The sequence below is a fragment of the Saimiri boliviensis genome, chromosome 3 (assembly GCF_048565385.1).
Source record: "Saimiri boliviensis isolate mSaiBol1 chromosome 3, mSaiBol1.pri, whole genome shotgun sequence".
NCBI lineage: Eukaryota > Metazoa > Chordata > Mammalia > Primates > Cebidae > Saimiri > Saimiri boliviensis.
In genome coordinates this window covers 47,143,167-47,160,620 of record NC_133451.1, presented here as the reverse complement: position 1 = coordinate 47,160,620, position 17,454 = coordinate 47,143,167, and the positions used below count along the sequence as shown (strand labels likewise).

Sequence of the window (17,454 nt, the reverse complement as noted above, 5' to 3'; positions counted from 1 at the left end):
CTTGTGACAGAGTGTCACTGTATTTCACTGAAAAATTAAATCTTTAATTTTTGTTCCAAACAGAATTTGGTAGTCTCCCTTTCCCATGTCTGTATCAATTTAGATACTTGTGTGAAACATGATTTTAAAGTTTCTGGAGAATTCTTAAGAGAGATAGTGAATAATAAGAGTATATGTCATACAAAAATAATTTAGAGATTTTTTTTCCAAAAATCTATACTTATTTTTATTAGAAAATTTAAAGTTGTCTGAACTGAAATGCAGTGCTTTAGGAAAAATTCTAAGAAAAATTAGAGAGTTAACACTTTGGTTTTCTCTTAGTTTGAGTATTATAGGTGGATCTCCCATGATGCCCAAATTGTGGGATTTTTTTTTTTAGTATTTCTGGCCACTGTCTTGGACATTTCAGATTTCTTCTAAATAGAGACCTTGGTGAAGAGCTGTCTTGTTTTGTGCTTATTTTCATCTAACATGCATGTGCTGCATCTCATGTTTATGTTTGCTGTCTCACATTGCTTTATTTAGATGCCATCTAACAACAGTATCAGAAAACAAATAGAAACACTCCAGGTGAGTTGTGTCGACATTACAAACTAAAATATTGCTTTATTTCCTTTAAGTGTGGCATTTCTTTTTCCTTTTCCCATTGTTGCATTGCATGTCTAATGTATTTATTCCAATCTGCTTCTGGTACTGTAAAAGAAGAGTAGCACACAGCAGAAACATTTTTCAGAAGGTTTCATATCAATGTGGCCCCAAGAAGATGAATTTTAAAAATAGAACTGATACTGAATGTGGATTCTTCACCAAAATTCAAAATTTTAAAATACTCTGTTTAATATACATTATCTAGCTGTTACAAATGAAAATGTTTAATTTCCAGTGAAATTAAGGAGACAGTAGCTTAGATTTTGAATATGTTTGTTGTTGTTATTGTTTTTATTTTTAATTTTTGTGGGCCCACAGTAGGTGTATATACTTATGGGGTACATGAGATGTTTTGATACAGGCATGGAATGTGAAATAAGCACATTGTGGAGAATGGGGTATTCATCCACCCAAGCATTTGTCCTGTGAGTTACAAACAATCCAATTATACTCTTAAAGTTAATGGAATACAATTTTGACAAATTAATTTTTAAAGTTTTATCCTATTGATTTGGGTTTTTTGTTTTTTTATTTTTTAGAGACAGGTCTTGCTATGTTGCCCGGGCTAGACTCCAACTCCTGGGTTCAAGCTGAGACTACAGGCATGCACCACCATGCCTGACTTTACTGGTTTGAGTTTTAAACAAATCATTTTTTTTCAGTTCAGTAGAAAAAAAGAGAAGAAACATTAAAATGATTGTTGCCAAAGACTATATTTGACTGACATATCAAAATTTTGTTTTATATTAAGTTCATTAGATTTTATTTGTATAGTTGTTCAAATTAGATTGAATATCTTTGTTTAAAGCTCAGATAAATTTAGGATGATTTTATTATTCAGACATATAGCAGCATTGTGGCAGCTGAAAAAAAAATTGATTTTTATCATTTCTCATCTTGCTGTTTTGGCATTGTGTGAATCCCAGCTTTGTCTGAAAATCAATGTTTTTCATGCCAGATACCTCATCACTTAAGATAATCCAAATACTTTTATATGTAATCATTCATATGAGAAAAGTTTTTATGTGGAATTGGACTTACATATTTTTAAAGTATAATTTTTAATAATATTTTGAAAATACAATTTAACAATATAAAAATGTTATTTCATGTGTACCTAAAAACTAATGGGACTTATTTAAGGCTTTATTTTTTTAGAGCGGTTTTAGGTTCACAGTAAAATTAAGAGGAGGGTACCGGGATTTCCCTACCTCCACTCCAGTCTAGCCTCCCCCATACTCAGCATCCCCCTTAGAGTGATACATTTGTTAAAACTGATAAATATACATTGGCACATCTTTATCACACAAAGCCCATAGCTTACATTAGAGTTTACTCTTGGTGTTGTACATTCTATCGGTTTGGACAAATGTATAATGACATGTACCTACCATTACAGTATCATGCAGAGTATTTTCACTATCCTAAAAATCCTTCATGCTCTACCTCTTCATTTCTCTTTATCTTCCTAACTTCTGGCTGAAATATTTTGACATTTGGTTATCTTAGATTTAAGTGATAGAAAAGAAAGTTATGTTTTCTTCAAGATGTTACTACAGAATGCTTGGTTGTTATATTAGTATACGTTATATGTTACTTTAGTTACATTAGTAACAAATGTAATTGAAACTTACTCGGAAAGTATATTTGAAATTTGGGATCATTATGGATCTGTCACTGGATTGATACTGAGTCTAATCAACAGAGTAACTGATCTTCCATCCTTAATTATATCAGATCTTTATCCAAATAGAGCTGCAAAAACCTAAAATGTAAATTCACAATAATCAGTACATCCTAAAACTAATCAACAGATGTATAAAGAGTTTCTTCTTAAAAAAAGGAGATTGTTAGCTGTATTTCAAAATTTATAATTAAATCTCAGTGCTTTACTAGTCATTTGAGAACTTTATTTTTTATAACAGCTAGAATGAAAAAAGGTGTGCTTATCAAATTATGATTAAAATGGAATAACTTTCTGATTCTAAGTACTAATAATTTAAATAATATTCTGATTCCAAATAAAAATTGTAACACTTAATAGTCAATGAACATTTAATACATGCCAGGTACTGTTCCAAGTGCTTTACAGATATTAACTTTATCTCTAAGGTAGGTACCATATTTTCTCCATATTAGAGATGAGGAAATTGTGATTCAGAATAACATAACAGTGCCCAAGGATGGAGCTTGGATTTAATCCTTTTTTCTCAGTTTTAGAGTCCATGCTCTTAAGTCACTATTCACTCATAAGGATATGCACTTCATAATATTTTGCATTATTTTGTAAATGCAAATGACTATAATACCATTTGGTGTTCTGAATTTTAACTGTTATATGGACTGCAAGTGAATTACACCAGAAATTAGTGATCCTTTTTCAGTCATTATGTCAGTATTGGAGTGTGAACTGTTTATCATCAAGTAAGTTTGTGTGTGTAATTTTAGAGTTCTTAGAAATATTAGTATAATTTTATTTACTAAATAAGAGTTAGTATTTTCTTTTGAAAGTATAAGGAAGGGCTCAATTTTCACATTTATGGTTACTTTTGAGCCATATACTTACCTTATACCAAATATATACCTGTATATTTAAACCTATTTTAGACGGAATACAAAAATGATGAGCTTTTAGTTGTTGACAGAGAATATGTTTGCTCTTAAGTGATTGCAAGTATTTTAATATGTTTATTTTTATTCTCTTTTGTTTTAAAACAGAATAAAGATCCTAAAATGTCTCGAGTTGCACTGGAATCTTTGTATAGATTGTTGTGGGTTTATGTAATTAGAATAAAATGTGAAAGCAACACTGTAACTCAAAGGTGAGTATCTTTGCTTTAAAGTCCATTAAAAATCATGTTTTAAAAAACACACTAATAGGAATTTTAGTAAACATTATACCTTGTGGATGGAATATGAATTCTGTTAATATATTATGAAGAATAGGAAGTATTTTTTGCTAATATGCTGTTGATGTCGTGATCTCGTTATAACTAGATCTTTTTCCCTGTAGTCGTCTTATGAGCATAGTGTCAGCACTTTTTCCAAAAGGCTCACGAAGTGTGGTTCCTCGTGACACACCTCTCAATATATTTGTGAAGATTATTCAGTTCATTGCTCAGGTGAGTGCTTCACCTCATAGTAGGTATGTATGCAAATTGTTAGAGTAATCTATTGTGATCAGTGGGAGCTTTGAAATTTTTTATGCATCTAAAAACATAACACCAAATAAGTTTTTTTTTTTTTTTTATTAATCTACACTTGCAGACAGAAAGGAAACCCACAGGTGGAAGCACTTTTAATTGAAAAGTGATCAACAATGTATCTCATACTCCTAATCTTAGTGCATTTACTAATTACCTCCTGAATATCTTGAAGGATTTCTTAGAAAATTATTTTCATAGTCTATATTAATCTAGGCTCTTAGGTACAGATAATAGAATCCACTGTAGCTAGTTAAACCCAAAGGAATCTCGAAAGGAATATGGATAGCTCAAAGAATTTATAGTTGGGCTGAAGAAATGAATTCCAGTCTGAAAGACAAAGAGGAAGCTGCCACCTTGCCAAAATAAAAACAATTAGATAAGGAAGTCACCACACGTGGATGTGCTTCCGAATCATGCTGTGTCTACCACGTTCCTCACCAGTAAAATAGATTTGTTTCTCCCTGCCTTGCTCCTCTTCTCTGCATATCCCAGTTCCCAAAGAGACTCACATGAGCATACCACTTGGCAGGGTGTAAATCATGTCCTCAAGCTTTTTGTTACTTGGGATCCTGGGAAATACAAATTTAGCTTTCTAGCTTCTGCAGTACAGGAAGGATTATTAGAAGGGGATTAAATGGGTGTTGATGAGCCAATCCAAGGTTTTGGTCACATTACCTTTTGAGACATCCACCTTGGAGAATCGTAAGTAGGGTTACCTCCTCAACATGGGAAAGTGTGTGATTCCAGAATATTAGTTGCATTCTCTTTCAACTGAGACTGTAACAATCTAGATGATCCATAATAGAATGATTTTTGACAGTGAAGAAATAAAGAATATTTAAATAGAATTAGTACATTGTTATTTACTAGAGAACAAGTCATGATAATTAGATAAGCATAAGGTTATCAGTCAGATTAATAAAAGCAAATTGTACTTTAGATCAAGTGTTCAGAAAACTTGTGACATTAGGTTGCATCTCTTCCCTTTTCTTTTTTTCCAGAATTGTGCCCGCTCCCTTGATTTAGTTACCTTCCTCCAGTAATCCACCAGAATTATAAAACTCCATTCAAACATCAGTTAATCTTATTTGTTAACTTTTTTTTCCCTCCCCCTGGGAGATTTCCTTCCTAGAGCCCCAGCCCCATTCTTCCTGACCCAATATGAACTCACTGCTCACTAGGCCACTGCCTGGCTATTGTCCTGGGACTTCCTTTCATTATCATTCTGGGAATTCTTTCACTTTGATTTTAATATGATTTTGGTGAATGAATGCTTAAAACTTTTATTCCCTTAGTTTGAGTATTAAATCATTTGATAATTAATATACTTGTAACCATATATTTTGACCTTAATTCATGCATATTTCTGTTCAGCTATGAACTTTTTAAGGGCACAAACCTGTGTTGTTGCTATTGTATATTATATTTATAATTCTTGGCATGATACCTAACACATAGAAGCAAGTTATAAGGATTTTTTTTTTTTTAAGGAACGTTTGGATTTTGCAATGAAAGAAATAATATTTGATCTTCTCAGTGTTGGAAAATCTACTAAAACTTTCACCATTAATCCAGAGGTAAAAAAAATTTATAATCTAATAATATACAATCCTATACTATTTATTTTATTTTTTTTTTAGAGCATGATTTCTCGAATTAGAACTCTTAGGTTCAAATCCCAACTCTACTTCTATACTAGCTGTGATCCCAGACAAGTTACTTAACCTTTCTGATAGCTGGCTGAATGGTTTAATGATAGTGTTTAAGCATGGTAGAAAATAAAAAGGAGAGGAAAATTTTGTCGAGTTATTCAGCTCAACTGGCTCCTGAAAGTTGTAACATGTGCTCAGGTTTTTTCTTCTTCTTCTTTTTTTTTAATTCACATGATTTATATTTAAGGTGTTATTCAGTAAATTTCATGCATTCAACATTTATTGAGCACCTAAAATATGTCAGGCACTGTTCTATGTGTCACAGAAAAAACAAAAATTTGTTCTCTCACTGCCCCTCCCAAAAAAAAGTAACATATAAAAAAGTAAATGTTCTATCCTGCCTTCATGGGCTCATGATTCACTAGTAAACTCTAATTCATTCTTTAGACATTAGACATTCAGGATTTTTCAAAATATTTCATAAATTAATTGTCCATTGGAATCTAATTACATTTGAGAATATAAAAAGGCAAAATAGGCATTATCTGTTTTCTTTTTTCTTATTTATTTTAAATTACGATCTTGGTTCAGTACATAGTCAGATCCTAAGATATGTGTTTATATGGTTAACAAATGAGTTAGAAAAATACTGAAGCTTTTCATTTGTAATATTTTTAAGATAGTTTAATAATTATTTCCAGATTTAGAAAGTAGGTAAACATGATTCTTTGTATAGCTGACACACTTAACACATGGAGGGTGCATGCATCCCAGTGGGTGTAGAAGGTAGTTAACTGGAGTACAGGAAGAAAATAAAGCTTTTATTTATATATTTTTTGGTTTCTACTAATAAAAATGGTTTCCAGCAACAAAAATTATGAAACAAAAGATACTTTATTGAGCATCCATTAAAAAAAATATTTACTCCGTTGAATAAATGTATTTCTGAAAGTAAATTTTTTTCTTACTGACGTTCTCATACTAGGAGTTAAAGTTCTGCTGAGTGTTTTTTGGGGGATGGTGGTTGTTTATTAGCTTTACTTTGTTAGGATTATCTTGAATCCGTATTTTCTTTTCAAGAACTTTAAGTTTGTAAGAGCTAGTTTAGTTAAACCTAGATAAAATTACCCATTAGCCCATTTAATCAAATACATGCAAATTGCAATACACTGAAAGAATGTATAAGTGAAGCTTCCTCTGTCAACTCGACTACATTGTAGGCCTTTTCCGCTTCTTTCAAGGTGTCATCTTTGATTGTGTGACATGTGACTATCTGATACTTAGACTAAGGGAGGGCACCAGTTCTCTGTTATATATAAAGATGAGTGAAGCTTAAAGTTTTAATCTTACTTAGATAACAGATACATATAAATAAAAGCTTTATTTTCTTCTCATATTCCAGTGAACTACCTTGCACACCCACTGGCATGTGTATCCCCACTGGAGAGAACACTGGTGTAGATCAGAGAAAATGACAGCTTGGGCTTAGATCATAGTGGTGCAGATAGAGGAGCATTCACTGAGTAAGGAAACACTGAGGCAGCAAGGTCATGCATTTGGCTTGAACAGGTCTAACCTGAGGCATCCAAGTAGAGGCTTCCAAGTAAGAGATGTCAGATGGGTCTGAGTTCAGGGAGAGGTCAGGCTTAAAATTTGTGGGTGATCTGGTATGGGTGGTCATTGAAGCATATAAGTATATGCAGTTTCTTTGGGAGGTAATACATAATGACAGAAGGCAGCTTAGGAGGACCTTGCCTTGTGGGAGGTAATACATAATGATAGGAGGAGGCAGCCTAGGAGGACCTTGCCTTGAAGCGGTCTAACATTTAATACCCAGGTAAAGGAGAATAAACCTGAAATGCAGATAAAGATGACACAGCCAGAAGTGGAAGAGAGATGTGAAAGGAAGGGAGTGTTTCAGGAGAGAAGGAGTACTCGACCTTGTCCATGTTGCTGAAAAATCAAATAGCATGCTATAAATAGGCCCACTGTTTTGAGCAGTATGGTCGCTGATGAGTGAGAATGGCTTCAGGAAAGTATTTGGGGAAGGTTTGTTCCATTAAGATAGCAAATATAGTTCAGATAAATGGGATATATTCAGCTGAAAGGAAAATGTTGAAGATGCAAGAAAGACAAAGTGTAATTGGTGTTGGAATGTTTCCAAACATGCAAGAACAGTTGGGATTCCAACAACTAGGAAGACTGCCACTCCCTCACTATACCAAGAGCGAAAGGGAGGGAGAAGAGGCTCAGGTATAAGTAGATTAATGTGATTTGTAATGAGAGATTGGGGAAAGTTGGTAATTTTTTTCTTTCTGTGAAGTAGAAGACAAGTCACTTGCCTAGAAAGGCGAGGGGACGGGACCATAGGAGGATACGGAGAGTTGAGGAAGGATGGAAGAGGATTGCTATAAGCCTTAGAGACAATAGGAAGCTGGTTGACCTCACAAGTGAGTGAGTGGCATTTGGGAATTCGATATTAAAGCAAACTCTAATGCCTGGGTTAGTTAAAAATATGGGACAGAGAGGTTAGTGTTCCTTCTGTCTTCCTTCCTTCCACTCCTCCGACTCTGATGTTATTGATAAATATTTTTAACATGCAAAAATGGTAATTTATGACACTCATTTCTTCCTTTTGAATTTTTTTTCCTTTGAAGAGAATGAACATAGGCCTCAGAGTCTTCCTTGTAATAGCAGACAGTTTGCAGCAGAAAGATGGTGAACCACCCATGCCAACAACAGGAGTTATTCTTCCCTCAGGAAATACTCTTCGTGTAAAGAAAATTTTTCTCAATAAAACCCTGACAGATGAAGAAGCAAAAGTCATAGGTTAGTTTATCTGAAATTAAGTAAGTCGCTTTGTAATACAGTTTCATATTCTTTTATAGAAGTCTGATCAAATCTAAAATGAATATAAATTTGCCTAATACCATTTTTCCAGTATATACAGCTGTACAAAATGAATGCTTCTTTCTTTTTTTTTTTTTTGAGACAGAATCTCATTCTGTTGCCCAGGCTGGAGGGTAGTGGCACGATCTCGACTTACTGTAAGCCCTGCCTCCTGGATTCAAGCGATTCTTATGCCTCAGCCTCCCAAGTAACTGGGACTAGAGGCATCCACTACCATGCCTGGCTAATTTTTGTATTTTTAGTAGAGATGGGGTTTCGCCACGTTGGCCAGGCTGGTCTCAAACTCCTGACCGCAAGTGATTCACTCGCCTCAGCCTCCCAAAGTACTGGGATTACAGATGTGAGCCACTGTGCCCAGCCCACAGTGAATACTTTTTTTTGATAATAGTTACGAGTCTTCATATGAAGAGTTTTCTAGTTAAATCTTTATTTTATCACAGGATCCTATTCACTGCATTCTGTCCTTTCTTCAACTTAATTTTAGTCTTCTGCATAATTACTACATAATTTCTCCAATTAGTCCAATATACTGAAGCTGATCATCAGGGAGAATATATCACAGTTGAAACCCCTTTTGTGGCAGCAGTAAGCTAATATCATTTAAAGATTGATAGGCTTTTACTACAGAAAGTAACTAAGTATTCTTATCTAATATCAGATATTTTATAACTGAAGTTTTTTCCCCTAGGAATGTCAGTTTACTATCCTCAAGTAAGAAAAGCATTAGATAGCATCCTCAGACATTTGGACAAAGAAGTTGGGAGACCAATGTGTATGACCAGCGTGCAGATGTCTAATAAGGAGCCTGAAGACATGATTACGTGTGTAGTAAATTTTTGCCTTGATTGCCCTTTCAGTTTTCCTAAGACAGAATGGATGGTTCTTGCTTACCTGTCTCCTGACTTTGTCTTTGGAGTTCTTCCATGTTTCCATCTGCTGCAGTTTTCAATACAGTGCTTCTTTCCACGTGCTCAGTTTTAAAGTGCTGTCAAACTGGTATAGACAGCAAAACTCACTCTGGATCCCAGTCTGATGTGTTGTCAATGACAAGGCCCTGCACTTACTCCATGAGCAAAATATGAATCCTAGGTACCCCGGATGTGTGTGGGCAGGATTGGTTTATTAAGTCAGATAAATGCTTTTACTTCCAAAACCCTAGTTAAAAAAAAAAAAAAAATCCTGAAAACCTGAACTCCAAAAGGAACTAAGGGGTATAGAGAGAAATAGCATGAGTAGTTTTTTAGAAACAGTACCTCACCCCACCCCACCTCCAGGGCCTCGTCATTATTTGTCATCCCAGCATCTTTTTTTCTTATTGCTAAGGACTTCTCCTCCAGAGGGTGCATGTTACAGCAGTAACTTCTTTTATTTGCTAGAAAACTTCTACATATTCTCTGTAAGGGAGGAGATTCTTTCAGATAATAATATTTGCATCATTAGAACACCAAATTTGATATTTAATCCCTAAATTTAATACACAGTTATTATGGACTACTATATGCTAATATCTCTGAGAGTTTCTTTAATGTGAAGTTTTTTCCCAACGTTACTTCCTCTGGGACTTCTTGTTTTTCACCACAACCACCTCATTTTTGTCAGTAAGTTTGCTTTCACCAAGTTCCTCTGATACCTATGTAACATCTCGAAAGACAGCAGTGTCAACATTCCCTGGCTAGCTCTTTCTTCTGTAACTCCATTACCTTTCTAGTCTATTTCAGTGTGCTTTAATTTCAGATCTTTGAGATAGAGAGCACCCTCTCAGTGACTAGGAGAGAAGCAAGATAGCAATGAAGATGTTATTACTTACAGGTGGCAGGGGTACACTGGACACATGGAGGTCTCACTCACAGAGGTCAGGGAGCATGTGGACAGAGACAGAGAGAAACACGCCCATGGGCCAGTACCTTTTTTGGGTTGAGGGTGTTATCCAAACAGTTGCTGATGGGGAATTCTAATTGGTGGATTGAAGGCAAGCAGGCATGAGTTCAGGAGGTCATGCTGTGCCTGAGAGGTGGTCACTGCAGCACATCTGCATAGTCTATGTGGGGTACGCAGGTCCATGGGGCCAGTCAGGTAGGCTGCGTCTAGGTGTTCATAGGGAGGTGGTTTCCAGGAGGAAGTTGGGTAAGACAGATGCCTGGATCAACCACATTTAAGAACTGGGACATGGAGTGGGGTATAAAACTGGAAACTAGTCATGTAAGTTTGACTTTCTCATACCAGTCAAACATATTTAAAATGGATGCCAAAGCGATATAAATGAGAACACACTACACAGTGATACTACTTTTTTCTTTCTTTGTTGTACTTCCTCTTAGTTAGCCAGTACCCTGTTTTGATTATCCATTTTTGTAAAATGTCACATGGATTATCCTGGGAGACCAGGAGGCAACATTTTTATACACTTTGCTGTTTATGAACTGAATAATAGATGCACATTGACCAATCACTGACAGCCTTGACAGAAATGACAGTGATTCTGATGTGCATGGTGCTTTATGGACCAAAGAGCCAAAGAAAAGTTTGTTTATACTGCTACTTAGCGTATAGTAGCTTAAATTTGAACTGTTTTGGGGGACTGGTGTTATTTAACTAAAGTGTAATAACAGAAATTCATGCATTTTGAAACCATACAAAGAGAGGACTGACTATATAAAATCTCTAAAAGGAGGTAGTGAGGCCATTGCCACTATAACAAATACCAAGGCCAGGTGCAGTGGCTCACACCTATAATCCCAGCACTTTGGGAGGCCAAGGCAGGTGGATCTCCTGAGGTCAGGAGTTCAAGACCAGCCTGGCCAACATGGTGAAAACCCATCTCTACTAAAAATACAAAAAATCAGCTGGGTGTGGTGGTGGGCACCTGTAATCTCAGCTACTGAAGAGGCTAAGGCAGGAGAATCGCTTGAACCTGGGAGGTGGAGATTATAGTGAGCTAAGATCATGCCATTGCAAGCCAGCCTGGGCAATGAGAGTGAAACTCCATCTCAAAAAAAAAAAAAAACCCAAAATACTAAGAATATCTAAATTCTTTTCTACATAAGGATGTTATATTAGGCCAACTGAAGAACAATTTAGATTAAAGAAATTTAAAAGGCCTCACCTTCAAATACAGACCAAAATAAAAACCAGTATATTAAGAGGTTAGACATTTAAAATAAATAAAATTATTGAATAACTAAAAGAAAATATAGTAAAATTAAATTGTATTAAGCCTCTGGAGATACCAGGATTTTCAAAATATTGGCTCATTTTATTATATAGAAATTTGAAGTATGTATATGTGTGTGTATCACACACAGGACAAGAACAAACAACATCCAGTATTTATTTAATGATATCAATGTTATTATTTATTATTTTAATTTTATTTATGGGAAGCTAAATAGTAAATATTTAATCATCTTAAATATTAATAAGATAAATAATCTGTTTAAATAATATTTGTTATGTAATAATAATGCTTGTTGTTTAGTTACTAAAAACCTTTTTGTTTGCTGGTTTTCTCCTGAATTATTTCTATATTCTTTTGTTCATACATAGACTAACAATTACCTACAAGATTTATATATATATTTTAATATTAAATATATTAAACTTCAAAGGAGGGCTCCCACTTTCTGTAGTTATTTTTCCAAGTTAGATTTTATTGTTTAGCATATGTAATAAGCTTCTTATTAAATCCTGTTGTATTTTTCAGGGGGGAAAGAAAACCCAAGATTGATTTGTTTAGAACTTGTATTGCTGCGATTCCAAGGTTGATTCCTGATGGTATGAGCAGAACTGACCTCATTGAATTGTTAGCAAGGTAAATGAGAATTACTGTTTGCTATGTTAAGTTTTATGTCTTCTACTCCTTTATATTTCCAATATGCCTTTGTTACTGTTACCACTAAAAAGGCGATGATAAAGACATTTCTAACCCTTCATCTGATTTACTTTCTAAACTTCCATTTTGTCTTTCTTGTTGTTAAACACATTTTTCTCACTAATTTTTAACTTCTCAAGTTCTTCTAGATTTGCCCCACACTATATTCCCCCAAAAATAGTTCCCTATTTTTCCATCTAGTATTCTTTCCTGGATTTCTGTTACCACATTATCCCTTAACATATGGGCATTATCAGTGTATCGTAATTCCCAGTTAGGCAATTAATGATTATGCTTAGTCTTACAGTCATTTCTTTAGTATCTCTGGTGATAATCAGGTCTCATTTGTGCTTTTTTTTCCCCTCTGTGGCAGAACTGTGGCATTCAAGTTTTTCTCTGTCTTCTATTAGGCGTATCATAGCTCCGTAAAATGAGTAAATAACCTGACAACCAGACTTACATACTAGTTCCTAATTCTAAGTAGAGGCGATAGCCTGTTGAAAACCTGCTTTGCTGATGTAGTTTGGGATTCCCTAGATAGGGATCGGTACATTTTCCTGTAAAGTACCAGATAGTATTTTAGGGTTTTGCAGATCATTATGATCTTTGTAATGGGTCCAATTATACAGTTTGATAGAATAAGACCTAGTGTTCAGTAGGTCAGTAGAGTGACTATAGTTTACAATAATCTGTTGTACATTTCAAAATAGCTAGAAAAGAATAAAGGTTTCTAACATAAAAATAAGACAAGTATTTATGGTGTTAGATATCCTCATTACACTGATTTGATCTTTATAAATTATATGTATGCATTAAATTATCACATCTACCCCCAAAGTATGTACAACTATTATGTATCAATAAAACAAGCAAATACATATTCATCTCTGACATTGTAGTACAAAAGCAGCCATAGACAATAGGTAAAGTGGGGGCACGTGACTGTATTCCAATAAGCATCTGGCTTGATTTAGCCCTTGAGCCACAGTTTACCAGCCTCTGTCCTAGATGAAAAAAAAGCAAATATAATGACTATAGCAGAGCAGTGATACTTGGAGACATTGAAAGGTGTTCACTTGTTGCTGGGCATTTATCACTTAGGCATATGTTAAATTTATAATAAATAAACCATTAATAGACTGTTCCAGCAACCCTTTCTCCCCACTTCCCTAGCTTTTCACACACCCTGGCACTACCTTATCCTCAGCTGTTGCCTATTGTGATCAGAGGTTCTATGTCTCCTGTGATGATTATGAAAGAACAGGGTTCCTTTGCATCACATAAATTTGTTCCCTTCCCACACTGTCTCCTAATTTTTCTTTGAATCAGATTGCAGAGTTACAAAGTTCATGTCAGCACTGGAAATAAGAACTATTAATTATTTATAACACTGTTTCTTGGGAGAGCAGTAAACACCTACTGTTCAATTCTGCTCTGACTCCTCCTACCTCAGCATAAATCATCTACATCTTTGTGGATGTTGAGCCATAAGAGTAGATCTCCCATGTTTCCACCAAAATGAAACTGCAAGTATGAAGGACAGGGATGGGACAGCCTAGGAAAAGAACAGACAGCTGAACGGTGAATGACAATTTGCTTTGCTGTTCACTTTGCTTCTTTCTCCTATGATGTTTGTTTACTAATTAATTTACCTCAGTGGAAAAGAAGAACTCAGGGTCTGTTCTAATCTCTCCTCTCTTCATATCATTTGGAATTGTGCTGTATAATCTTACTTACTTTAACGTAAAGGAACCAACCAAACAAAACAAAGATGCATTGTAAATTTGCAGACGTCTGTGCTGTCCCTAAGGAAAGTTAATTAATTCCCCTGCCTTTAATTAGCCAAGCTTTATTGTTATTCTACTGTGTACCATGAGCAGTTAACTCACACATATATACCCTGTATCACACAGATAGGAATAAGATAGATATTTACATATTCATAGATTTAAGCAATGTTGAAATAACCTTTAAAGTCTGTATCATTGAGGACTGTCACTCTCCTCTCCCATATTGTATCTCATGGTGCCACTATTAGAGACAGAATACTGGGCTAGAGATGCTTAATTTGACTCATTATTTCTCATGTGCTGATGGAACTGCTGCTTGCTTATTCCTCAGTCTGTCTATCTACAATACATCTTCTCTTTAGTTTCATTGTCGGTTGAAGGTTGGCTTAGTGATGACTAGAACTGAGTTCAGCAGGGTAAACACTGATATCTCCTTTCTCCTAAACTGCACAGCTTTCTGCCTCTGTCATGAATAACTCCATTTTTCCAGCTTTCCGAGCATGTAATTGTATGTTTAATATTACGAACTTACCTTTTTCATTCAGACTATTTCTAACTCTGATGAATTTCTTTGTAGTCAATTACTTAATTCTCTTCAGCTTCAAATCAGAAACTCTTTATTCATATAATATATAATGGTGGCTTCCATTACTACAACCATTTTTTAAATGTTCTTATTTATCATTCTCTTTTATGTTCTGCTAAAATTCTGTAACTAAAATTATATTCAGAGCCCTATATTGTTTAAAAACTAATTTTATATAGCCTCTTTCCTAATTTGTTTAGACTTAAACTCTCTTTAGGACCTTATGTGCTGAGTCAACAGACACACACACACACACACACACACAAACACACACACACACACACACACACATTTTGAGATGGTGTCTTGCTCTATTGCCCAGGCTAGAGTACAGTGGCACAACCTCAGCTCACTGTTAGTTCTGCCTCCCAGGGAAGCAATTCCCCTGCCTCAGTCTCCTGAGGAGCTAGGATTACAAGCATGCACCACCATGCCCAGCTAATTTTTTTTTTGTATTTTTAGTAGACGGGATTTTACCATGTTGACCAGGCTGGTTTCAAACTCCTGACCTCAAGTGATTTGCCCACCCTGGCTTCCCAAAGTGCTGAGATTATAGGCATGAGCCACTGCACCCAACCTTATTTTTTTTTCTAGGCATATGCCATTTATGATATTATTCCTAAATTTACTCTCATTCTGAACTTCAACAATTATTCTGTTACACTGATTCCATTTAATTTGTTGCATATCCTTCTTCACAATCAGCCATCTTATATTTAACTGTAACTTCAATGCATATAAAGAATGATTGAGATAAATCATGTCCTTACCAGTGATAGCAAAGGGTTAAATAGATGTGAAGATAGTACTAAGATGTCATATGATTAGATACAAATTTTGATTGATTATAGGATAACAATACAGTATTTTAAGGATAAAAGGATTTTAAGTGGAATTCTAATGTCATTTGTATCACACTTATTCAGATTATAGTAAAAACACCAACTAATAGGAATAGATTCATATGTGAATTTAAACAGATGAGAGTATAAACTAGCATAAAGTTGAATATAACATGAAAAAGTGAACATTGGTTGCTATCTTCATATTTCTTACAAAATAAGAGGACATATATTTTAAGCTCATAGTTTTCAGTTTTAGATAATAAAACTAATTGAAAGGTATTGAAGTTTGCTAATGGAATTTTGTTCTTGGTAGGCTCACAATTCATATGGATGAAGAACTACGTGCTCTGGCTTTCAATACTCTGCAGGCACTAATGCTTGATTTTCCAGATTGGCGGGAGGATGTTCTTTCAGGATTTGTTTATTTTATTGTTCGTGAAGTGACTGATGTCCATCCCACGCTTCTTGATAATGCCGTAAAGATGTTGGTACAATTAATAAATCAGTGGAAACAAGCAGCCCAAATGCATAATAAAAACCAGGACTCACAGGTACCAGATTCTTTTCTATTGTCCCTTTGTACGTGGTCAGTGCTAAATGACCAGTAATGGTTTTAATACAGATTTACTTTGTCAAACACTAAGAGTATTATTAATTCTCTTCACTCAGTGTTCCTAATCCCTTAAACTGAAATTTCCCATAATTCATGTAGTAAATATATAGCATGTGCGTGTCTGACTTTTCTAATCCTCTTTGATTAACAATTAGTTTTTAATGAGCATAGAAATTAGAGATAATTCCAGCTCACTTTTAGGTTGTGTCCAATATATTTAAAGCCAATACAATAAATTTTTGGTAGTCTTCCATTTGCATTATTTGATTGTTTTATCCATGTCACCAGTCCCTGTTTCGGATAGACAGTATCTGCCCTCCTCAAGCATAAAAGATACTCAAATCATTGATTTATGGTTATGTGTAGATCATAGAACCCCTTGGGATTTTAGACCCGGGCCATTGAAGCCAACCTAGCTTCTCAACCTTTAATGAGCATAGAAATCAACAGGGCACTAAAAAGAGTGTCTTAGAAGCTCTGAGGTGTTGCCAGGCTGCTGGTCCATACTCTGAGTGTGAAAGATACACTGTAATCCCCTCATGTCCCACATAGAAATTAGAAGAGCAATTGTCAGTGCCAAGGTTACAAAATAGAGAATGATAGAAGTTAGGTACAGAATTCATATTTAGACTACCAATAAAATCTTCTTTTCACTGTGTACACTCTTCCATGTTTATAAGTTACATACTATTTAAACTGCTTGAGCCGAGGCAGACCTGTAGTCATAGTTACTGTGGTTTGCTTTACTCTTACTGTTTTTCTGGAACGTCTGTACATACCTATTTTTTATTTTACTTTTAACTTCTGTTTTTCAAGCATGGCATAGCTAATGGAGCCTCTCATCCCCCTCCTCTGGAAAGGAGCCCATATTCCAGTGTATTCCACGTGGTCGAAGGCTTTGCACTTGTCATTCTCTGTAGCAGTCGACCTGCCACTAGGAGACTAGCCGTCAGTGTCCTTAGAGAAATACGGGCTTTATTTGCACTTTTGGAAATACCTAAGGTAAGATTTAGGTATTTCATTCCGTTATCTAATCAAAGTATTGAAAAACCATCTCTTTGTCCATCCGATCCCAAGTAGGTAGGTTACTACCAGGGGTCTAAACTAATCCACTGTTCTCAGTTCCATTTGTAACAAATAGTGCTGATGTGTATTTTCAGTGTTTACTTGGATTTTATACCTTGCTTAAACATTCCTAATTTTTTTTAGACATATGATATCTTTTTTACAGGGTGATGATGAATTAGCCATAGATGTGATGGACAGGCTAAGCCCATCCATTCTTGAGAGCTTCATACATCTCACTGGGGCTGATCAGGTAACCATAGTTAACTTC

The 17,454-nt window shown here is 35.1% G+C and overlaps 1 protein-coding gene across 13 annotated transcripts in view; it reads left to right on the top strand.

Annotated features, from left to right (window-relative positions):
* FRYL (FRY like transcription coactivator) overlaps positions 1-17,454 on the top strand; it is a 275,206-nt gene that overhangs the window by 172,025 nt on the left and 85,727 nt on the right. For 10 of the 13 annotated variants that reach the window (XM_074396104.1, XM_074396108.1, XM_074396106.1 and 7 more), the window contains 10 exons: positions 526-570; positions 3,367-3,470; positions 3,662-3,770; positions 5,345-5,431; positions 8,164-8,335; positions 9,105-9,237; positions 12,117-12,224; positions 15,819-16,056; positions 16,935-17,120; positions 17,350-17,436. In XM_074396104.1, coding sequence (XP_074252205.1) covers positions 526-570; positions 3,367-3,470; positions 3,662-3,770; positions 5,345-5,431; positions 8,164-8,335; positions 9,105-9,237; positions 12,117-12,224; positions 15,819-16,056; positions 16,935-17,120; positions 17,350-17,436 — 1,269 coding nt within the window. The remainder of the gene's footprint in view (positions 1-525; positions 571-3,366; positions 3,471-3,661; positions 3,771-5,344; positions 5,432-8,163; positions 8,336-9,104; positions 9,238-12,116; positions 12,225-15,818; positions 16,057-16,934; positions 17,121-17,349; positions 17,437-17,454) is intronic. The other 3 variants (XM_074396110.1, XM_010344191.3, XM_010344190.3) reach the window with 1 other exon arrangement.